Here is a 23,353-nt window from a genome sequence, read left to right on the forward strand (position 1 = left end):
CTCATAAAAAGTCACATTTGTGTCTTAGGAGAAATTCTTATCTCTTAAGACCTTGGTTTATCATTTGCTTCCGCATTTCGGATCCGTTATCGGATTAACTTTCAGTTCATCACTGACGCACCGGGTCGAAAAACTTGGGCCGTCACAATGTATGCTAGAATAAATGTTCATGTGTTTATCTCTATATTTTGTGACATTGATGCATGTCTATGTGTGTTGATTTTATGAATCTAGTGATGGTCAAGGCATAGTGCTTCAATGGATTACTCTTGTGGTATATTTGATGGTTCATACTTATTTTTTGATGGATTATGCCACCTCCTTAGTTTAATTAGTTTACTTTTCATGTCACTAGCATAGTTGTAGTGTAATTGCCTTACTTTCTTGAATAGGTGGACAATCCATTCTTATTGTTTGATGTTCCATGCTTATAAATGCAAGTGGTATATTTCTCTAATTATCGAGTGTGCATTAATTATGGGCTTATGGAAAGATTGATGGCTTAATTTGATATGTTGTGCTATTCACTAGATTGACTAAACAATATATGCTTACTTGGTCATCCATGTTTATTATTTCAATTAATGGCACACACTTTCATTTACAACACATAATCCCCCTAATCTATTAAATATTTAATGTCTATGAAGGCAATGCTTGGTGGTGAACTCTATGTCCCAAGACTCTTCTTTCATTCTTTATATCTCATTTACTTAGTTGCTTTCATCGCATTACTTTAGTTTAAATTGTAGTATAATTCAACCAACAAACCCTCATTTGATCATTCGACCTACTAATCCAACATTGATTCCAAAACACGTTTCCTTTCCCTTGGGACGATCCCTACTCACTCTTGCTATATTAATAGTAGTAGTGGTAGTGGCATTATATAAATTTAAACTTGGCCACACTTCACTCTACCACATTTTTGTGCAACTCAGTCCGAGCGACTACCAATGCCAAGGTTTGTTGACTCGAGGGTTGGACTTTCGAGATTTGGTGACCTAATGAGATGTCAAGGTTTCGATGACTCGAGAGTTTCCCTCTCAAGGCTTAATGACTTGTCTGGTGACCTTGTGAGATGTCGGGGTTTGATGACTTGAGGTTTTCCCTCTTGCGGTTGGATGACTTGATGGGGTGTCAAGGCTTGATGACTCAAGGGTTGGACCCTCAAGGTTTGATGACTTGGAGGGGGTGGCAAGGCTTTTTTTGTAGATTGAAACTCAAATTGTTCATGGAAACTTCCTAACTCATTTTTTGAGCTGCTGACAACAATCTTTTCCGTTTTATACACATATGTATGTATATATGTGTGTATATATTCTGTTTTGCTGGTGCTCTAAATACTCAAGGTCTGCTCATGGCTGCTAGGTCATGGTCATCTTTAGCTCTGTTGCTATGTTATATGCTTAAGGTATGCCCTATTGTTCTCAGTTTAACTGATGGTTGGGGCATTATGTTTTGTTTTCTTTTTTTCTTAGCTCTATGCTGTGATATTGTAGCCTTGCTTATGTACTCTTTTTTGGGAATTTGTTGGGTTTTTTTTTTTCCTTCCCCTTTGGCCTTGATGTGCATTTGGGCTCTGGGGTCATGCCCCTTGTAAAGATGTACATATATTTTTATTTTATATACACTTGAATTACCAAATAAATAAATATTAAACAAAATAGAACTGTAAAACGGAAACCAGCCAAATTAGGAATTGAAACTCAAAGTAACAAATTTAGACTGTTCTCTTTTTGTTTTGTATCATTGGTTGACTTCATGGACATTGATTAATGATCTATATATATATATATATATATGATTTAAATTGGCTTTTGGACAATTTGCTATTTGATATATAGAAAAGTGCTAGTTGCGGTGGTGATTTTAGCCACTTTAGTTCCTCATTCACTTAATAAGGTGGACTTTACCATGAAGTCAAGCCATTTGACATTTGAGGATTCACAGTTACTACAGTTGTGAATATTTAATAGTGGGCTTTTAGGTATAGAAGTTTCTCACAATCACAAGACACATAGAAGTAAAAATGAAAGCAAGAACTACGATAAACCTTAATACTGTAGGTCATCTAAGTCACAAGCAATGGACTACACTTTAACCTAGCTCACATTGTTCTTTCATGGCATACCCTCTAATGCCTTTGATAATTCTATTGAAGGGGAGAGGTGGGCTCTTGGGTTACGCTGAGCTCGTTTAGTTGAGTATACATGGAGTTGATAAAAGTAGTTGTTTCTTGCAATGGCTTCTCCATGGCGTCCTTCAATTTGCCTAGTGCCATGCAGTAAACTTCCTGCCCATTCAAACATTAGCCCACAATTAATATAATATTCGTGAATCTTCATTCAGTAACTTCATCCATATTTGATATATCTTTTTCATGAGAATAAGATAGTATGTTTTCATAATGTAACTGTATTTTCATATACTTTGTTTGAGATTGTGATCCCTCGGGTTAGCTACTTCACTCCAGATGTATTTTTCTCCTTTTTTTGTTTTTTGTTTTTTGTTTTTTAAAGGTTTCAATCTTGTTTAATTAAGGCTTTGATCAAAATTGTAAGTTCTTGAACAAAATAGGAAATAATGAAAGCAAAGTATTTGGGCTTATCTTGGCTCTTTTATCAGATTTATGGCCCAAAAAACTATCATGAGATCTAAATAATACCAACTTAAACATGGTCATCATCTCTTCTTCTTCTTTTTTTCCCTTTTTTTTTTTTTCTTTTTTTGGGTAAGTAAAGATATCAAGTTTATATTGAAAAATAAAGAATAAATGATGATTTCTACCATTTATTTTCAGCTAAAATTATGATCATGGTTCCAAAAATATAATAAGTCACATTCGGGTCAAACATTATGATGGAAACTATGATCAGTTGAGGATAAGTCATAACTGTCACATGAGTTTGGCTTATTGAGGGAACTCATAGCACAATGTATAACAATTATATATGTAGTTTAATGTTGAGTTGAGATGGTTAAAGAGTCATACCATAAAGTTATCGAGTTCTGAAGACCTGGGAATGGTGGCATTGAGCTCTGTATCAGCTTGATTCAAGGCAGTTATATCAACCTCCTCAATATCACCTAAGCACACCTGAAAGTCAATCTTGTTCAAAACACACACACATACACACACAGAGAAAGAGAGTTTTGTCCCTGTGACTGGTATGTCCAAATAACTATCAATCTAACCATGTGCTTGTAGACTAAGCTAGTGACAATCAACTCTATTTACGACCATCTACATGTAACATATGTGACCAAATTAACCTAAAACAAATATGATGTAAAAGGTTAATACAGTACTAGTACTATAAAATTAAGTTAGAAAGGCTACCCTAATAGTTAGGCAGTGTTCAAAGAAAAGCCTTATAGACCAAGAAAGTAAGACAATACATGAAGACACACGTTTCAGCAATGTCATAAAGATATATGGGAAAAGGAGACAAGGATCCTTTCTGCTTCTAATATTTTTTCAGGTCATCCAATCAGCAATAAATTAACTTGCGCCTCATAGTTTGTTACCCAAACAGACACACATCATCAGAATATTCCAAAATCTTTGTGTGTTTTTTTTTCTTCCACTTATGGGTATGGTCCAAGTATCTAACAATGGACCGTAAATGTGGTCCTGTTTAAACCCTATTGGCTTTTCCATGAACTGAAGTTCCTTCTAGATTCATACACAAGCAATTTCAAGTCATAAAAAAATACTCAACACGAGGAAAATTGATTTTGTGTCTTCGCTTGACTAATTAGTTTCTTTCATTAAATGAGGTGAACTTCAAGCAAAGCACGGTTTTGCCCTATTTGGGATTGAATCCTCAACCTCCCTTTCGAAAGTATATGTCATACCAGTTAAGCCAAGAACCCTGTATAACATCATTATGTTTCATATAGTAGAAAATGAAAGAAAGGAACCAACAAATATGAAAATGTGAAAATGATGTTATGCCAATTAAACTAAAAAAAACATATATATATATATAAGAAAATTATGAAGATAGAGATATGAACCTTCAAACAGTTCAAGTGTGTCTCAGTCAACAGTCCATACAGAGGATGCCCTAATATTCTCTTCTTTAGGGTCTCTGTATCTTCTTCTACACCTTCGCCTCCAAACCTCACACTATAATTCTCCCCACTTTTGCCTTCCATCTCTCTCTCTCTCTCTCTCTCTCTCTCTCCCCCCTCCACTCTCTTTCTCTCTCTCTCTATATAGCTATACTGGTCATACTTGCTCTCATTACCATATTTGGTTGTAACTCTTATTATATATGATTGTTTGCAAACAAATTGCAGTATATATGTACGTAAGGCTGGCAGAGTCTTTTCTATACTTGACCAATGCATGCAAAAGGAAGCTTTTGTGGTTCCACTTTTTTTTACCATAAAAGAAAGAACAATGCATGAGTCATTTTCAAGCCCTGATTAAAGATGCTTTTTGAAGCCACTTCAAAACTGATATTTTTTATTTAGTTACTGTTCTGGGAATTGAATTTTCTTAGTTCATTCTCTCAGCAACAGTTGTTTCACTGTTTATTGGAGAGCTTCTAGTTAGCGAATACTAAGTGGACAGTGGACACCCTTCTGAGTTTGCACTCAACGACAGCAGCATGGGGCTGAACCATTACTGTAATGTGGAGCCAAATATTGATATAAAAAAAAAAGTGTTTTGTGTACTGAATACTCGTGATATTTTATCCTGACCTTTCATATGACACACGACTGACACAGGTTATAATGTGTGTATGCACGACCCACTTACTTGTGATGTTTACATGGACGGACTCTTAATGAGGGAAATGGTTGTGTGGGACACACATTTCTCCAACATAGTACAAAATGCCAAGACTCGTTCTCACCTTGTTACTATTGTATGCTTAGTTGGTGGTTTAACCTTTTTTCAAAATGCGTTTTCCTAATTAGAGAGTGTTTACACATACAAGTGTCAACAAGTTCTTTCCCAAACGATGGGGAGCAATGAAACGTCACAATCACCCTCTTTGAAGAACCAGTTTTCTTACTGGCCTGACCCGCATGGATTTGTGCACGCACCACGGCTTCAAGATAGGAATCGACTCTGATATCATTTGTCATGTCCTTCCAAACTGTGTAAATATTGTTCACTTTGCACACTCTTCTCTCGGTATTCACAATTATTCTCAAAACCTGTCTATGTAAGTAAGGGGTATCCACACATATAAGTGCCAACATCACCCCCCACACGGATGAGACGGGACACAAAATATGTATGTGACACATTTAATTGAGTATGCACCTAAAATCGATGTTCCATAATTCAATTTTATTATATTATTGCTTCAAAAGGACTAAAATGTCGAATCCAACACAATGTTACATAATGGTAATATCTTATTATAAAAAATAAAATAAAATATTAAGTAATATAAATATTTAGCGGTGTGTCTATGTGTCAGCAAGTTTATACTCCTTAAACTTGCCAATGAAACTATGCAATCGAGGACAGTTAGTCAACAATACCATTTTAATAATCAATAAATGTGTCGTGTGCATTACACTCAACCACTTTAACACCAAAAATTTCAATTTCCGTATGCCAGAGGAGAATAAATTGCAACTTTTGATAAATTGAAAGTGTTTGCTTATAAAAAAAAAATAATAATAAAAAATACTTAAAAGGGTATTTTGCAACTTTTTGGTAGCACATTAAGGTTTAAGTGCAATTTAGCCTTAAAGTTAAGGTCGTCTCTTGCAAACACTCAAGTAGTACAAGGACATTCCATTTGCAATAAACCCTTTCCCTTACATGACATATATATTGCCATTAACCTGAGTTGACGAACTGTCCTTAATTGCAACTTTGTTGACAAACTGTCCTTAATTGCAACTTTTTGATAGTTTGAGTTAATTGCTTCAATAGGGGGATATTTGCATATTTTAGATAGTTGGGGGGCCTTTCTGCATTTTGCCCAATTATCTTTTAAAGTGTGAACTAAAAAGGACTTTGAGAGACCAAACTGGTGCCGCTCAAGTTTTCATCATTACATCATCAACCAATGAAATGGTCAGGGGCAACTTGGATTTTTCTTGGTCTGATATTTTGTTTCCAAATTCTTTAAATACTGCTTTTATTGTCAAAAAAAATTAATCTGAAACCTGTTTCAGATCACTAAATTAAATAAACCCCACACAGAATTTGAGGAAACACAATTATGACTGAGTAGCAGTTGACAGTCATTGACTGAAAAAAAAAATTGACTGGCTGGAGAAAATTTACATGATATTTCAAACTCGTACATCTGCAATTTATCATTCAAAAAATATACCAATCAAAAAGATAACAGCTAAAAAAAAAAAAAAATTCACACACACACACAGGCGCGCGCGCGTCTCCACAGAGGTTAGAACCCGGCCTCTTTGAGGAGTAAAAACTTGGTAAAGAAATAGTTTTCAAGATAATACACTTTCTATAACAAAACTAAAATGCACATGAGGAAGTGGAAGAAATCATATATGAACTAGAAATTTCAGTACAAATGGCATATTGCCTACAGTTAACAGTTGGGAGAACATTTTTACATACATGGATCAGCAAATATACATAACTATTTTTTTTTTAATTTTAATTCCTGTTGCATGGTTACAAAAATCTATGGTGAAAGTGTGCCAGTAGTTGTTGGGAACAACGACGTGAAATAAAAGAATATCTGCTGAGCATATGCACATGCATATCTTACCTATTATTCTGAGTATTGAAAGCTAAAAAGTATCCCAATCCAAAAGCCCTAATCCAAAGAAAATGATCCATCACAATACCTGCATAAGTGAGAACAAAATTCAATTATTCTTTCTTTGGATATTCGTAATTCCAAGTCAACCAGAACCATAAATGTATTTTCTAAATTCAGCGGATGGCAACCCGGAGTAACCCATGAAGCTTTTTGAAATAATTTTGAGGCAAGCAATTCAAAGTTTCAAACCAAACGGAATAGGGGGAAAATAAAAAATAAATAACGAGTAGAGGAGAAAATGCTTTATTTAACATTTTTGTTTTTTTGAAAATGATTAAAGACTTAGAGAAGGGGATAACTTTACAATATTCAGGACCTATCATGAAACATTATCGAGAGATACAACATAAAATCAAATTAGATATGCTTAACTTTAAGAATTTGGTTTATTGTTTTAACAGAAAACTTAGAGGCATCTTTTTAATTTTCGTAATCTTTGCTCCTTTCTTGTGATATAGAGCATGTAAATAATGTTATATGATGATTAAAAAATAATGGCGCAACCTGGGCCTGCTAAAAAGTAATAGTCTAAGGGCATTATATGGACCTAACTGAAGAGGCCTAATGTAATGGGCCGGGTATTCTAGAATTCTTTACAAACCACTATACAAATCTACAGAACTAAAGAACTCTCTAAACACTTGCAAACTAGGATGCCATGCAGTTGCCTTTTCATTATCCAGTAACCACTTATGTGGCACCTACGTGGCGTAGAGACTTATTGGGTCGTGACACTAGGCCACTATTAATAACTATGAGCTAACAAACTATTTTCATATTTGGCCCGCACTTTCCAAATTTTCTTGTTCTTAATAATTTATTTAGCCAATACATGGCACTGGACTTTCGGTTGGTCTATACTCCCTTCCAGAATCAATTTCAATAGGTCATTTTGATATTTATCCAATGTTAATAAAATGCTGACTTTTTTTTCTTTCCAAAATGGAGCATTTACTACTATAAAGTACAAGATCACAAGTATGCTTCCTATGGAGATTCGTGATTTCAAGTCAGCCAGAAACATGAATATACTACAAATTCTAAATTCGAGAATAATTTGCGGATGATACACAGGAGCAAGTCGAGAAGCATTTTAAAATACTTTAAAAGGGCAAGCAATTCAGATCAAATGGGACAGGTTAAGGAGAATATGCATTATTCAACCCTTTTTGAGAATAATTAAGGACTTGAGACAAAAGGGCAAATCTGCAATATACCGCAAGCTATAATTGCTGATGTTGAATGGAAGAAATCACCAAATCATCACAAACTATCATCACAACTCTTGTTATGTATCTAATCAATGAGTTCAATGGGTTTTGAAACTATTTATTTTCCTTTCCATCATAAGAAGATACTGAGCGATACAATTGTTGCCTTTAAAGAAGATATTGTTCAAGCGAGACAATTGTTGCCTTTTTATTAAGGGTGGCAATTTGCACCGACCTGATTGGTTCCCACACTGCATTTGGACTGGTTTGAGATGCTTTTGAACGGGATAGGGGCTGGGATGAGATAAAGAGTTATAACCCGAAACAGGTTTGGGCTGGGAATGAATACATAGATTTTCTGCCCCACTCCGCTTATATAGTAAAATTTAATATATATCCCTCATTAATTTAAGATTCCTTAAACACCCTTAGATGTCTCTCTCACTTCATTAACCTAACCCTAATCTCATTCACTCCTTCATTTCATTAACCTAACCCTAATCTCTTCCCATACAACCACTCTTGCGCACACAAAACTATACTCTCTCCCACACAGCCAGCATCCTCCAATGAGCTACGGTCAATTGTATTCATAACCGATTCTCACGCTCCGACACACAATGGTCAAGCGCAAGGGATCAAGGTAAGGTCTCTCTCTCTCTCTCTCTCTCTCTCACGCTCCGACACACTCCATGGTCAAGGTTCTTAGATTTGTTCTTGGGACAGGGATTGGACTGTGGCTAAGAACCTGGATGGTAGAAGACATTTTATTTTTAGACAGGTTTGGGTAGCCCAGTAGGGTTTAGGCAAACCCATCCAAACCCGCTACATTGTCATCTTTACTTCTTGTACAACCATGACAGCCTTGACTGGGTCATGTTGGTCAGTAAATTACCAGTTTCTCAGTACAATAATGTAAAAGAAAGTAAAATAAGGTTAGGATAGGGTAATTTTGGCTATACCAGCTAATCCATTCTAATTAAAAGGCTTGAAGTGCACTCAAGAACTATGGTTTCTGGGGCCTAAGCACAAGGCGCGACATAAGGCGCAGGCCTGTTTGAACTATAAGCCATGGGTCTTGCATTTTGAATATAACAAGTAGAAGGAATCTGGCCACAGATTTTATGCAGAGCTTGTTCTTGTTATTATTTCCTCTGAACAGAATTCTAAACATTTGGACAACAAAAGACACATAACAGAAGTACTATCATCAAAGCATAAGAAAAATGTATTACCTGTTACTAAATTTCTCCATGGCATCAGAAGCATAGAGAAGAGTCTCATTGGCTCTCTCTAGAACCATATAAAGCTCCTTCCCTCTTGTAACGCGAGCAATCACCCAAGCATTGTTTTTTGCTCTGATGCATATTTCCAAATCTTTCTCACATCCTGGGCCATCCCATTTTGCACGGCTCTTTTCCAAATCAACCTCTTCTCGAAGATTACTCAAGGCAACTAAAGACTCCTGCAAGAAAAGAGCAGCAAAATGAACTAATTAATTAAGAGCATGTGCTGCAAATTAGTTCTGCTAGCCATTTGCCTACATTTTTTGGTATATTTTTTATTCTGAACATGTTAAAAACAACTACCTTCCTCAGTTCTTTTTCCCTCTTATATTAGTAAGACCAATCTGTTTTCTACCCAGGACTTGAACCATGCACCTCATATCTCAAGCGTGATTGAAGATGCCAGTCAAGCTAACAGCAACTAATTCTCTCAGTAGTCCTTTTCTTCTCCTCACCAGCCAAAAACAATTCTGGCACAATTCCAGAATGTTATTTCTCCTCTCCCATATATGGGGCAATGTTACATGGACTCTTGAAAAGTAAAGTACCCGTGTCGGACATGGGTTTGGGATGTGTGTGACACTTTTGGTTCGACATGCACTTAACAAACACATCCAATAATTCAATTTTATTATACTCATTTTTTTTTTTTTTTTTTTTTTTTTTTTTTTTTTTTAAGTAAAAGATTGTATAAAAAACGTCCAAAAGGGAAACGCATCCCTCAAAAGCTACACAAGGCCAAATAGGGCCTCTCAACCCTCAAAGACTCCAAAAAATCTACAAGCTCCTCCAAGGATTTACAATATCTCCCTAGAACCCAACAATTTTATTAGACTATTACTTCAAAACGAGTGAAATATTAATATTAAACCCAATGTTACACATTATTTTACACTAAAAAATATAATAAAATTATTAAATAATATGACCATTTAGCAGTTTTCATGTGTCCTATGAATTTGACACATCCGACGCGTGGATACATACCCATACCATTTTTGTCTTTTTGTTTTTTTTATAAATAAAATGTATTAGAAAGTGTTTAAAAGGGGAACGCATCCCAAGAAATATATAAGAAACCAAACAAAAGACCTATGAACCCAAAGAACCCAAAAAGTCAACAATCTCATCTAAAGACATACAATTTCTCCCCATCACTCAACTAAAAAGAAAACTAATAATACCAAATTTCAGCGCCCCAATGGAGGTTTCCTCCCCATCAAAAGATTTTGTTTCGCTCTTTCCAGATGCTCCACCAAACACGAAGGGGGGTTACCCTCCAACAAACACGAGCATGGCCCCCCACCCTTTGGACATCCAAATATCAATCCATTCCCTTGAAGACTGAGGCATAACCCAATGGATGCCAAAAAGACCAAAAATAAGACTCTAGCAATTATAAGCCATAGGACAATCCAAGAGAAGGTGATCCACAGACTTCTCCATCATTCTTACACATACAACACCAGTTGACTGTGATCTGTCTTTTCTTTCTCAAATTGTCCAGAGTCAGAATCTTACCGAAAGCTGTAGTCCAAACAAAAAATGCCACCCTGAGAGGAGCCTTCGAAAGCCAAACCGTCTTCCACGGGAAACTAGAGCCATTAAAACCGGCGAGGCAAAGGAATAAAGAATGGACACCAAACCTCCCTTGAGGAGAAGGCATCCAAACCAAGGAGTCAGACCCTCTACCATCCACATCCTGTCTATACAAAAGATCCAAAAGGTCAAGGACATCCTCATGTTCCCAATCCTAGAATGAACGCCAAAAACGCACATCCCACATAAGCCTTTCTCTATCAAGCCGATAACAGTCCGTTACCATAGCATGTCTATCCGCAGCAATCCTAAAAAGTCTTGGAAACAACCGAGCCAATGGGCAATCCCCACACCAATAATCCTCCCAGAACCAACATCCCTGCCTTCCCGAACTTTGAATATACTATGCTTAGACAGCTCGTCCCAACCCTTACGAATAAATTTCCACACTCCCACGCCAGCAACAGATCTAACCGGTCTGGATGACCATCCCCCTCTCTCCTCCCCAAAGCGACACGCTATAACCCTCCTCCATAAGCGATGTCTCTCACTACCAAATCTTCATAACCACTTCCCAAGAAGCGCCCTATTAAAGGGGATCATCCTCCCAAGACCAAGACCAAGACCGCCCATTTGAAATGGCCTGCAAACATGTACCCACCTGACAAGATGATACTTGAACTCCTCACCCCTTCCACCCCAAAGAAAATTCCGTTGGAGATTCTCCAGTCTATCAGCAACAGTGCACAGGATCTGAAAGAGGGATAGGAAGTATGTTAGATTCTTTATCAAAGTGACTTCCCACCCTTCGAAAGATATTGCTTCTTCCATCCGGCCAATCTATTCTTGAAACGCTGAATCACTGAATCCCAAACATCCACCCTCTTGGTCGAAGCACCCAAAGGCAAACCCAGTTAAGTAATCGGAAAGGACTCATCCCATATCCTAGAACCGCCGCAAGCGAAGTCACCTCCGGAACCTCCCCCACATGGACAAGCACACTTTTACCCACGTTAACTTTCAACCCTGACACAGCCTAAAACCAGACCAGCACGCATCTTAAATATCGAAGTTGGGACACATCCGCATCACAGAAAACCAAAGTATTATCTGCAAAAAGTAAATGAGAGATATCCATCTGTTGCCCTGAATCCGGGCCCATCCTGAAACCCCTGATAAAACCCAACTCCACTGCTCTCCTCATCAATCTGAGGGCATCCATAACAATAAGAAATAAGAAAGGAGAAAGGGGATCCCCTTCTCTCAACCCTCGAGAGCTTCCAAAAAAGCCGGATGGGGACCCCATTCACCAGTACAGAGAATTTAACAAAAGAAATACAAGTATCGATCTACTTCCTCCATCTCTCCCCAAAAGCCATCCTCCCCAACAAATATAATAGGAAATTCCAATTAACATGATCATAAGCTTTCTCAATATCGAGCTTGCACAGAACTCCTGGAATACCGCTCCTCAACCTAAAATCCACACATTCGCTGCCAATTAGAGCGGAATCCAGAATCTGCCTTCCCCAATAAATGCATTTTGAGACTCTGCGATGACACCGTCCAAAACCTCCCTCAATCTCAAGGCGAGAACTTTAGCAATAAGCTTATAAATGCAACCCAATAAACTTCTTGGTCTAAAGTCCTTAACATCGGACACAACTCCTTTCTTAGGAATGAGAGTAATGAAAGATGCATTCAACAACTTTTCGAACCTCCCATTAGAATGGAATTCATAAAAGGTACCCATCACCTCACATCTCACCACCTCCCAGCTTTCCAACAAAATCTCATAGTAAATCCGTCCGGACCTGGAGCCTTATCACCGTTGCAACTCTTCAGCGCCCTCAACACCTCCTCCTCTGAAAAAGGATATTCCAAGCCATCCCTATCAATCGAAGAAATTGAGTCAAAGTGAAGGCCATTAAGACGAGGTCTCCACTATAACAGCTCAGAGTAGAGCCTCAGGTAAAAAGAAGCAATCCCCCTACGCACCTCCTCCTCCGTACACAACTCCACTCCATCCACATGAATCCTCCCAATGTAATTGCCCCTTCTGTGGGCATTGGCAAGTCTGTGAAAAAACTTCGTATTACGGTCTCCTTCCTTATGCCAAAGAGCTCGAGATTTTAGGCGCCACAAAATCTCCTCCATAACAGCAATCTTTGCAATCTCCGCTCGACAACCTGCTCTTCTATCCCGCTGGGAGTCAATGATACCACCCCCCTCTTCCAACCGATCAATCCCCAGGATCTCAGCAAAAGCCCTATTCTTTCTCCACTCTAAGTTTCCAAAGACCTCCTTATTCCATCTTTTAAGCTCCATCTTAAGAAAACAAAGCTTCCCAATCAAAATGAAGCTCTGAGTACCCACCACAAAGGCTTCCGCCCACCAACCCTGCACCTTTCCTTGAAAATAATCCGATCTCGGCCACATGTTCTCAAATATGAAAGGAGTGCACCGAGGCCTCAAACCTCCACAATCCAAAACCAACGGAATATGATCAGAATTCACCCTAGCCAAAGCAGCCTGAACCACATCCGAGAACTTCTCCCACTCACCAGAGATCAAGAATCTATCCAAGCGTGAGAAAGTGGGCGAGTCCCTCCCGCTGGACCACGTAAAAGCAGTGCCCTCAAAAGGAAAATCAATGAGATAATGCCCATCAATGAACTCCAAAAACTGAAACATAGCCGAAGACCATCTACCACCTGTAGACCTCTCAGAAGGCGACTCAACCACGTTGAAGTCCTCGGCAACACACCAAGGAATAGACCGCGTCTGTTTCACAGCACCGAGCTCATCCCACAGCACACCTCTCATTATCCTCCACAGGCCTATAAACACCAGACAATGCCCAATTAAAACCATCGTCCTCTATCACAAAGGCACATGAGATGGAGAATCTCCCTCTCCACACCTCCACCCTTGTCATCCATCTCCTATCCCACATGATAAGAATACCTCCAAAGGCCCCTATAGCATCCAACACCTCTCATTCAACAAACCTGCTGCCCAAAGACTCATAACCGCCCTATCCGTCATCACAGCAATCTTCGCAAACAAACCACATGAGCTCCCCATTTTCTCACTGCCAACTTCACAACCTTCCTCTTGTCCGAGTCATTGAGGCCCCGGACATTCCACGAAATAAGTCGTAGCATCATGAGGAAACAGTATCCAACACCCCTCCAACACCCCCCTACCCTCCCTCCCCTTACGCCTCTCCAACACCCCTATCATAATTAACGTCGGAGAAACGATTTCTCAACTCCCTCTCCCCTTTCCAAAGGGGGGGCATTCCTCTTTCTACGACCCCCCTTCCTAGACTTCTTCACCTCCCTTTCTCTCCCCTCCCCCGTTGCGTGAAGGATTGCCAATGTGTGGTTCCGATTACCATTGAAGGAAACCCTGTTCACTAACAACATCAATATGATCATTCACCCACTCCTTTCCTTCATTAACACAATCCTGTCTAACACCATCCGTCACCACACTTTCCAATCTCACCACAGTCAAGGGCTCAACCACCCCTAAATTTGGATGTCCCTCCTCAGCCCACACAATCATATCCAAAGCCCCACACTGTTTATCCCTCAACACCTCTCTTACTCCATCCTCCATCTCCTCCTCCTCCCCTACACACGACATCCAATCAACAACACTATCCTCCCCACCTTCCAATCCGTCAACTTGAGTATCCGTACCAACACCATGATTAATAGGCAAAGTTCTATATTTCATCAATTCATGTACCAACAGAGCAGTTGCGTCATTACTAAGGGTAAAATGAAGGTCCAACCCAACACAAACTACCATCCTTTCGGAAGCGCTAGTCAAATGGTCCATCTGTGACCTCCCCATTCTGTCTCCATCCAGCATAGGGTCACCCAAATCATCAACCTTACCCATAGTAGGCTTGGAAATCCAACCCAGCTCCTCCCCAACCGAAGAAGGATGAACCAATGAAGAGAATTCAGAAAGAAACCCATCATGCCTCAAGAAATCCAAATCAGAACAACAATCCACACTGGCCATCCCATCCCTTTCTGATAACCCAAAAAGATCAACACCGGCCATACCATCCCTTTCTGACAGCCCAATAAACCCATATCCATTCGAATCCGAGTCAACCACCTCATCCTTAGACACCACCTCTACCACATGTGAAAGCAACCGAGACTTCACTGAAAACCCATCACAATCCCTCCAATCACTCCTCAACACCCCGCAAGAAGGAGGAGCAAAAAGAGAGCTCCGAGAGTGGGAAGTAGGATACATACCAGGTTCGAGCTCTCTGTCCTTACGAGCCACCCATTTCTGTTTTTGCTTCTTGGTCCATCTTTTGCCATGGTGTTTTTTCTTAAATGAATTCCTTTGATAATCACTGGTGTCCCTACTCATGTCCAAGCTGGTTGAGAACCAAGTTTACCTCAATAATTCCCTTTCCTTAACCAAATACTTGGTATAACTTTGTAAAGGTTGTCTCCATGTCCAGGCTCGTTGAGAACCAAATTTAACTCAATAATTATCTTTACTTAGACATCAAGAGTTGTTGAGTGTCAAAGTTCAAAACCCACATCAGCCAAGTATTTCCTATAACTTCGTAACTGTTGTCTAAAATGTTAGTGCATTCACACCAATTCACACAAAGTACTTCTCAAGGTAGGACACCAGGCAACTATGTAAGTTTACACTAGGTGCCCGGGCCCCTGGGACATTAATGGCGCTCCTAGGACCCAATGACCCTTTCTGAATATATTCTATAAAAGGAGTCCCTTTACATAAAAAAACTGCAAGTTGCGTGTGAAACCAAACAAACATAACATTACTAGGCCACTTAGAACACCAGGCAACTATGTAAGTTTGAATTAAATCCTGTGTTGGAAATTGTCTCTCAAATTCCTAATCTAATTAGATTTCTATTTTAAATCTGTATTGTGTTAGGAAATCTCTTGTTAAGCAAGTCATGGGCTATAAGAAATTGTAATTCTTGTCCAACAAGGAATTGTGTTTGTAACTTTATAATGCTGCGTTTGGTGTACATGAATGGAATGGAATGCAAGTGAAAATAGAATGAGAATGGGAATGGAATGGAATAACCATTCTCATTCTATTGTTTGGTTGTAAATATGAAATGTGTACGAATAAAATGATAATAACCATTCTAGTGTTTGGTTGGACCAATTTAAAATTTAGAATGGAATAGATTTCAAATTGAGCTCTCCAAAAAATCCCTGTTAGTAACAAATAAATTAAATTAACAAAATGACATTCTTCTATAATTTTTTTAAAATAAATGGTGACAGTGGCGGTGGTGGATGGTGCTGACGATGGTAGTGGAGGTGGAAAACGTTAGTGGTGTAGGTGGTGGTGTTCGAAGGTGGCGGCAGTGGCAATGGTGGAAGGCGGCGGCGGCGGCGGCGGCGAAAGGCGGCAGTGGTGGAAGGCGGTGGCAGTAGTGTGGTGGTGGAAGGAGATTGTGCTGTAGGTGGTAGTGGTGGAATCCAATTGAGGTGACTGTGGTGGTGGTGGAAGACAGTGGAGGTGGAGGTGGTAGTGGTGGAAGGTGATAGCAATGGTGGTGATGGCAGTGGTGGTGATGGCAGTGGTGGTGATGGAAGGCGGTGGTGGTGGCGAAAAGCAGCAGCGACGGTGGTGGTGGTGGTGGTGGCGGTGGTGGGTGGTGGAAGGCGATGGCGGTGATGAAATGCGGCAGCAGTGGTGGTGGTGAAAGGCGGCGGCGGTAGTGGTGGAAGGTGGAAGGTGATGGCAATGGTGGAAGGTGGCGGCGGCAGTGGAAGGCGGCGATGGCAGTAGGGTGGTGGTGGTGGTGGTGGTGGTGGTGGTGAAAGGAGATTGTGGTGTAGGTGGCTGCGGTGGAAGCCAATGGAGGTGATTGTGGTGGTGGTGCAAGGCAGTGGAGGTGGCGGTGGTAGAAGGTGGTGGCGGTGGTGGTGGTGGAAGGCAGTGGAAGGTGATGGAAGGCGTTGGCCGTGATGAAAGGCTATGGTGGTGAAATGAGGCGATGGTAGTGATGGCGGTGGTGGTGGTGGTGGATGGCGATGGAAGGCGATGAAGGTAGTGAAAGGAGGTGAAGGTGGTGGAAGGCGGTGGCGGCAGTGGTGGTGGAAGGCGGTGGCTGGCTGTAGTGAAAGGCGATGGCAACAGTGGTGAAAGGCGATGGCGGCGGTGGCGGTGGCGGTGGCGGTGGCGGTGGTGGAAGGTGGTGGCAGTAGTGGTGGTGAAAGGCGGCGGTGGTGGTGAAAGGCGGCGGTAGGAAGGCAGTGTCGGTGGTGAAAGGCGGTGGCGGCGGCGGTGGTGGTGGAATGCGGTGGGCGATGGCAAAAGCCGGTGGCGGTGGTGGTGGTGGAAGGCAGTGGGGGTGAAAGGCGAAGGTGGTTGTGGTGGAAGGTAGTGGTGGTTTTTGGACTTAGAACATGGTTTTTTAGAAAGTTGATTTTTTGAAAAAATTTACTTAGGAATGAAATGGTCATTCCATAGGTTTAGTTGTGGAATGAATTTTCATTCCCAAGAATGGATTTTCATTCTAATAAAATAACCATTCCCACTTTAAATTGCATACCAAATAAAAGGAATGGTTGGAATAGACTTTCCATTCTTGCACACTAAACGCAACATAAATAGATAGCTTGGTTTTGAGTTCTGCAAGACTCACGAGATTGTGAGGCACCACAGAGTGAGGAAGACTCGAATGGAGTTACAGAACGGATGAAATAATGCTATTAAAGATGGCACGGTGTATGTTGTCCAATGCAGGGTTAGACAAAAGGTTTTGGGCTTAAGCTGTTTCCACTGCTTGTTACTTGGTGAACCAGTCTCCAACAACTCCTATCAACACTAAGACTCTAGAGGAGGTATTATCTGGTTCTCCTGCTAGTTACAGAGAATATTTGGGTGTCCTGCATATACTCATGTGAATGAGGGGAAGCTTGAACCCAAGGCTAAGAAATGCATATTTCTTGGTTATCAGCCCGGGGTCAAGGGATACAGATAATGGTTCCTAGAGGCTTTGGGAAAGAAGATACTTGTTAGCAGGGATGTGACCTTTCATGAGTTTGCGATGCTTAGTCCGCAGAAGAAGCTAGATGATTCAGGGAAAGCTAAGGGTGTCAGTGGGGTGGAGCATGTAAAGGTTTAGTTAGAGGATAATCCTGATCAGTCGACTAATAAACAGGTGCAGTTTCGGGCTGAGGGAGATACACAGTTGTAGCAGTAAAGTGTGGCTAGAGATAGGACTAGGAGGGAGATTAGGCCACCTGAGAAGTATGGGTTTTCACATGCTGATTCAATTGCTTATGCACTTGCTGTGGTAAAGGATATTGATGAGCAGGTACCATGTATTTATCATGAGACCATCACAGGTAGAGAGTCAGCACAGTGGTCTGTTGCCATAAGTGAGGTGATCGAGTCTCTTCATACGAACCAAACTTGGGAGCTAGTCACTAAGGGTCAGAAGAAGGGAAGAACTCCATGGTGGAAGATGCAACGTACAAGGCAAGCTTGGTGGCGAAGGGCTATACACAGAGGGAAGGGGTGTACTTTAATGAAGTGTTTTCTCCCGTGGTGAAACAAGGCTCAATTCAAGTGTTACTTGTTATGGTTGCTGCTCTGTATGACTTAGAGCTTGAGCAGCTTGATGTCTAGACTACTTTCTTGCATGGTGAGTTGGAAGAGCAGTTTTTTTTTTTTTTTTTTTTGAAAAATAAATAATTCATTAAAAAAAGCGTTCAAGAGAGGAACGCATCCCTAACAAATCAGAAAAACCTAGAACCCTAAGGCCCCAAGGAAGCCAAAAACTCAATAGCAGATTTATATGCATCAACCTGAAGGGTTTGAGATTCTGAGACAGGAGGATCATGTTAGTCTACTGAAGAAGTCCTTGTATGTGCTAAAGCAGTCTCCCAAACAGTGGTATAAACGATTTGACACCTTTATGGTTGGGAATGGATACTGTACGAATAAGTTTGATGGTTGTGTGTATCATAGTAGGCGCTCATATGATTCGTATTTGTACTTCTTGTTGTATGTTAATGACATGTTGATAGCATGTAAGAACATGTCTAAAATCAACATGTTGAAGGCTCAGCTTAGTGGTGAATTTGAGATGAAGGATCTTGGTGTTATAAAGAGAATATTGGGTATGGAAATTCACAAGGATAGAGGAGCGGACAAATTGTATTTGTGACAGAGGGAATACATTAAAAAGGTGCTCGAACGCTTTGGTATACAAGGATTAAAGCTAGTAAGTCCTCCATTAGCTACCTATTTTAGACTTTCAGCACGATTGTCACCACAGACCGAGGAGGAGGTGGAACACGTCTCGTGTTCCTTATGCTAGTGCAATTGGTAGCATCATGTATGATATGGCGTGCACCAGGCCAGACATTTCACATGTAGTTAGTGTAGTTCGCAGATACATGGATAGACCTGGGAAGGTCCATTAGCAGGCTATGAAGTGGATATTGCGGTACTTGCAAGGCACTACAGATGTTGGCTTAATCTATGACAGAGGTAGCATCACGTGTGGTAGTGTTCTTGGATATGTTGATTGGATTATGCTGGAGATCTTGATACGACAAGGTAGTTGACAGGGTATGTCTTCACTCTTTGTGGGAGTGTGATCAGTTGTAAGGTGACTTTGCAGCCCATAGTTGCATTGTCTACAACCAAGGCCGAGTACATGAAAGTGACAGAGGCAGTTAAGGAAGCTACATGGTTGAAAGGCTTGGTTGGTAATTTGGAATTGCAGCAGGATGATTTGACTATATTTTGCGACAACCTAGGGATGGGAAATTCCCCATCCTCGCCCCGCCCCAAAAGGGGCGGGTTTGGGGACCCTTTTATGCAAACGGGATGGGGATGGGGATAATTTTTGAAAACCCAGCGGAGGCCGTTTAGGGTGTACATTTACTAAAATATCCTTATAAATTATGATATATTACTAAACTATATTAAGAAAAATTAAGTGTTAAAAAAATTATAGTGTATATTAAACGGGTATGGGGATTGCGGGGCAGGGATGGGGAATGGAGGGCGGGTATGGGGATTGAAGTAAAATTTTAAACGAGGATGGGGGCGGGGATGAGGATAAAAAAAAAATTTAACAGGGATGGGAATGGGGAATGAGATCCCCGCCCCATTGCCATCCCTGCAATGCCATATATCTGATTAAAAATCAGTTTTCCATGAGAGGACAAAGCATATTGATGTTAGCGATCACTTCATCAGAGATGTGGTTGAACAGGGTGCTATTCCAGTGAAGAAGATTGGGACAACAAAGAATACGACATATATGATGACTAAGGTCTTTCTTACTCTCAAATTCAGACAGCATAGGGTGCTATTACAGTGAGGAAGATTGGGACAGCAGAGAATACGACAGATATAATGACTAAGGTCATTCCTACTCTCAAGTTCACCCATTGTCTGGACTTGATTGGTACTTGTAGGAGTTAAGGCCCTTAGGGGCCTGTCGAGGAGGTGAAAGGAGTAGCTGGAGATTGTGGAGCTTGGCGTAATTCAAGCCAAGGTGGAGATTTGTGATGTTGTTGACCCGTTTTTGCTTGTGGGTCGTGGACCCTAATTAGTACTCTCTTGTAACCGAATATATAAGGGTGTTTAGGGTATGGAATGAATTACCGAGAGACACTGAATATCGCAGAGAAAGAGAGTGGGGCTAAAACTTGTAACCTCCTATTTTTCGGATAGTGAAGACTTTAGCCGGATCTCCACCGTAGACGTAGGCTTTGTCGAACCACGTATAAATTTGTGTTCTTTGTGTGTGGTGTGATTATTTTGTATCGTGATTCTTGGTTTTATCTTGGGTTCACTCTGTTTGTCATAACATCCCCGATAACTCCACAAGGCACTAATGGCAAGCTTAGGAGTAGGGCAGAATGAACTTTTCAAGAAAGCACCACAAACTACAAAATCCATTCATTAGTGAATTTGAAATCATCTGTTTTGATGTGAAAGGAGAGAAGAGGGGGTGGTTTTCAGATATTCAGAATCCTACATCCTCGAAGAAGCTACTTCGTGGCCCAACCTAATTAATTACCTAGTGAGAAATTTATTTTTGCTTTAAAATGACAAAGCAAGTTTTAAGGTATATAACTAGCTGCAATTTTAGCTATACATGAAGGCAGGGACCAATTGCATGTTGCATGTGAAACCAAAACTACCATGATATTACTGGACTAATAAAGATAGATTGCTGACCTTATTTAGGGTTGTTACTTTTCCTGGAGGAGAAGCCCTAGATACATTTCTGTCATCATCCAGTAGTAAGTATCGGTACCCGCTCACATGATATGCATTCTCACCACCCCATCCTTTTGATAGTTTCTCCTCAACTTTCAACATCTTTAGAGATGCCTAGCATATTCAGAATGTAAAAAAGAAAATATTCAGCAAACAGATAATAATTATATGTCAATCATTAAATATCCTAAAAAACAGAGTTTAATCCAAATCCAAGAGAAGGGTAGATTATGCTCTTCTGCTGAGGAGACTGTCGAGTTTTTGGCTTCCCTGGGGCCTAGGGGTTCCAGGTGTTTGTGGTTTTGTTAGGGACGCGTTCCCCTTTTGATCGCTTTTTATCGAATTGTTTACTTATCAAAAAAATCCAAATCCAAGAGAAGCTTCCAATGTACATTTATGACCACTTTAAGGGGAGAGAAAATTAAAAGAATGCTTAAATAGATAAACAAACAACTGATTTGTTGAGAATGGGAATACTGAACAAATTTAATACCAATTCCAGATAAAGTGCATATGATAAAGACTCAAAATCTTTGTACAAGTGGCAACAAATTACATAAAACATTGCAATGGATAGAATTGCAACATCATGAAATCAAAATTCTTTTTTTTTTTTTTCTTTTTCCTTTTTTTTTTTTTGCCCCCTTGGGGGGGAGATCCAAATTCTTTGACAGATAACTCATTAGATCAACATAATTTCCACTACTTGGGCCCAACAATTCACAATTAATGTGAATAGGAATTTAGATATGATGTTAATCATAGAGTCAAGGGTGAATGGTTTAAATGGAGGAGTGCACCTGAAAGATTGGGTGATCGGCGTATCCCTCAAATATTGAAAAAGAAGTTCTATAGAACAACTATGAGACCAATAATACTAATGTGACCATCATGTTGAGCATATATATATATATATATATATTCACAAAGTCGTGGCAGAAATGCTTATGTATAATACGAATGTGTGGCAAGACAAGAAATGATAGAATACTGAGATGGTTGAAGTGGCATACTTTAGAGAAAAAAAAAAAAAAAAAAAAAAAAAGAAGATGGTTTGGACATGTACAAAGAAGAAGATCACCAAGTGCTCCAGTTAGGACAAGTGACATGGTAACCATGAAGGGATAGGAGAGGAAGGGGAATGTTGGCTTTAAGAGATACTCTAATCAAGAGTAAAGTATAAGAAGAAGAAGAAAAAGAGAAGAAAGAGAATGAGAGAAAGAGAGATGGGAAAAGAGAGAAAGAATGAAAGAATGCTTTCATCCTTCCACCACATTCTATTTATACTAACAAGTTTCAGAAATTATACATAAGCCGCAATATTATATAAGTAATAACAAATAAGCCCCTAACAATACTCTCCCTCAAGCTCGTGCAAAGATATCCAGCTTGACTAACATATTTTGCAAGCAAGTCTTGCTCAATGTTATTAAAGGCCCAAGGCGCACCAAGGCACCAGAGGTCCTTTGGAGCCTAAGCGCTAGGCGCGCGCCTAAGTGAACTGAGGCATACAATTGAAAATTTAAACTACCATAAAAACATTAATATCTCATATGTCATATCAATATTCTAAAAATTAATATCAAATATTAAAAAGTAAATCCATCAACTAAACAAGCATCCGACAACCACAAAATAGAGCACAAATTTGTTTTCTTGAAAGGCAAAGCAAAAATTGTTTTTTTGAATGGCAAAACAAAGCACAAAAAGAAATAAATGTATTAACAAAAAATAAATAAATTGTTCACAAGAAAAGAAAAGAAAAAATAGAGCCAAAAAAAAAAAGGCAGAGATAGAAGAAGTAGATGAAAAAGAGAAGTAGAAGAGAAGAGAGAAAAAGTGTTAAAAGAAAAAAAGGAGAAAAAATATAGCCCCAAAAAAAAAAAGACAGAGAGAGAAGCGAACTAGATGAAGAGAGAGATGTAAACAAAGATAAGAAAAGAGTAAAGGAGAAGAGAGGAGAGAGAAGTAAACGAGAAGAGAGAGAGACAAAGAAGAAAGAATTGACATGGCTTCGTCGTTCATCAATGCAACTAGGGCTTCATCATTCGTCTCACTCTTTCTCTGTTTGGTTGAAACTTTGACTCTTGGGCTTTCTTATTTGTTTAAGTTGCCAAAAGTACCCTTTTCGGCTTAAGAAATAGAATAATCATAGTTTTTTTTTAAATGAGCGAGGCACGCCTGACAAATAGGACGACGCACAAGCGAAGTGCGCGCCTAGTAAACATCAGTGAGCTTGGGAAGACAA

General features: G+C 39.8%; 2 protein-coding genes across 5 annotated transcripts in view; both read right to left on the minus strand.

Moving 5' to 3' along the window:
* Positions 1-1,823: 1,823 nt before the first annotated feature.
* On the minus strand, positions 1,824-4,164 carry LOC132296573 (homeobox protein knotted-1-like 2). Its single transcript, XM_059794759.1, has 3 exons — positions 4,024-4,164; positions 2,996-3,193; positions 1,824-2,296 (listed from the first exon to the last, which is right to left on the minus strand). The coding sequence occupies exons 1-3, from the start codon at positions 4,162-4,164 to the stop codon at positions 2,156-2,158; spliced, it is 480 nt and encodes a 159-aa protein (XP_059650742.1). The 3' UTR covers positions 1,824-2,155.
* A 2,317-nt stretch (positions 4,165-6,481) lies between these two features.
* LOC132295507 (vacuolar fusion protein CCZ1 homolog B-like) overlaps positions 6,482-23,353 on the minus strand; it is a 56,884-nt gene continuing 40,012 nt past the window's right edge. For all 4 annotated transcript variants that reach the window (XM_059793803.1, XM_059793801.1, XM_059793804.1 and 1 more), the window contains 3 exons: positions 21,064-21,219; positions 9,229-9,458; positions 6,482-6,807 (listed from right to left, as the gene is read on the minus strand). In XM_059793803.1, coding sequence (XP_059649786.1) covers positions 6,777-6,807; positions 9,229-9,458; positions 21,064-21,219 — 417 coding nt within the window. In that variant the 3' untranslated portion in view covers positions 6,482-6,776. The remainder of the gene's footprint in view (positions 6,808-9,228; positions 9,459-21,063; positions 21,220-23,353) is intronic.

The sequence above is a fragment of the Cornus florida genome, unplaced genomic scaffold (assembly GCF_030987335.1).
Source record: "Cornus florida cultivar Cherokee Brave unplaced genomic scaffold, ASM3098733v1 CherokeeBrave_3.0.0_Hap2_Chr02, whole genome shotgun sequence".
In the NCBI taxonomy this organism is placed as follows: Eukaryota; Viridiplantae; Streptophyta; class Magnoliopsida; order Cornales; family Cornaceae; genus Cornus; species Cornus florida.

Bases quoted from the DNA above. Each gene is read 5' to 3' on its own strand.
- LOC132296573 (XM_059794759.1), bottom strand. From the start codon at position 4,164: ATGGAAGGCAAAAGTGGGGAGAATTATAGTGTGAGGTTTGGAGGCGAA. The intron at 3,194-4,023 runs GTTCATATCTCT...GCACATGGTTAG, and splicing joins CACACTTGAACTGTTTGAAG to ATTGATAGTTATTTGGACAT. The intron at 2,297-2,995 runs GTATGACTCTTT...TTGAATGGGCAG, and splicing joins CAGAACTCGATAACTTTATG to GAAGTTTACTGCATGGCACT.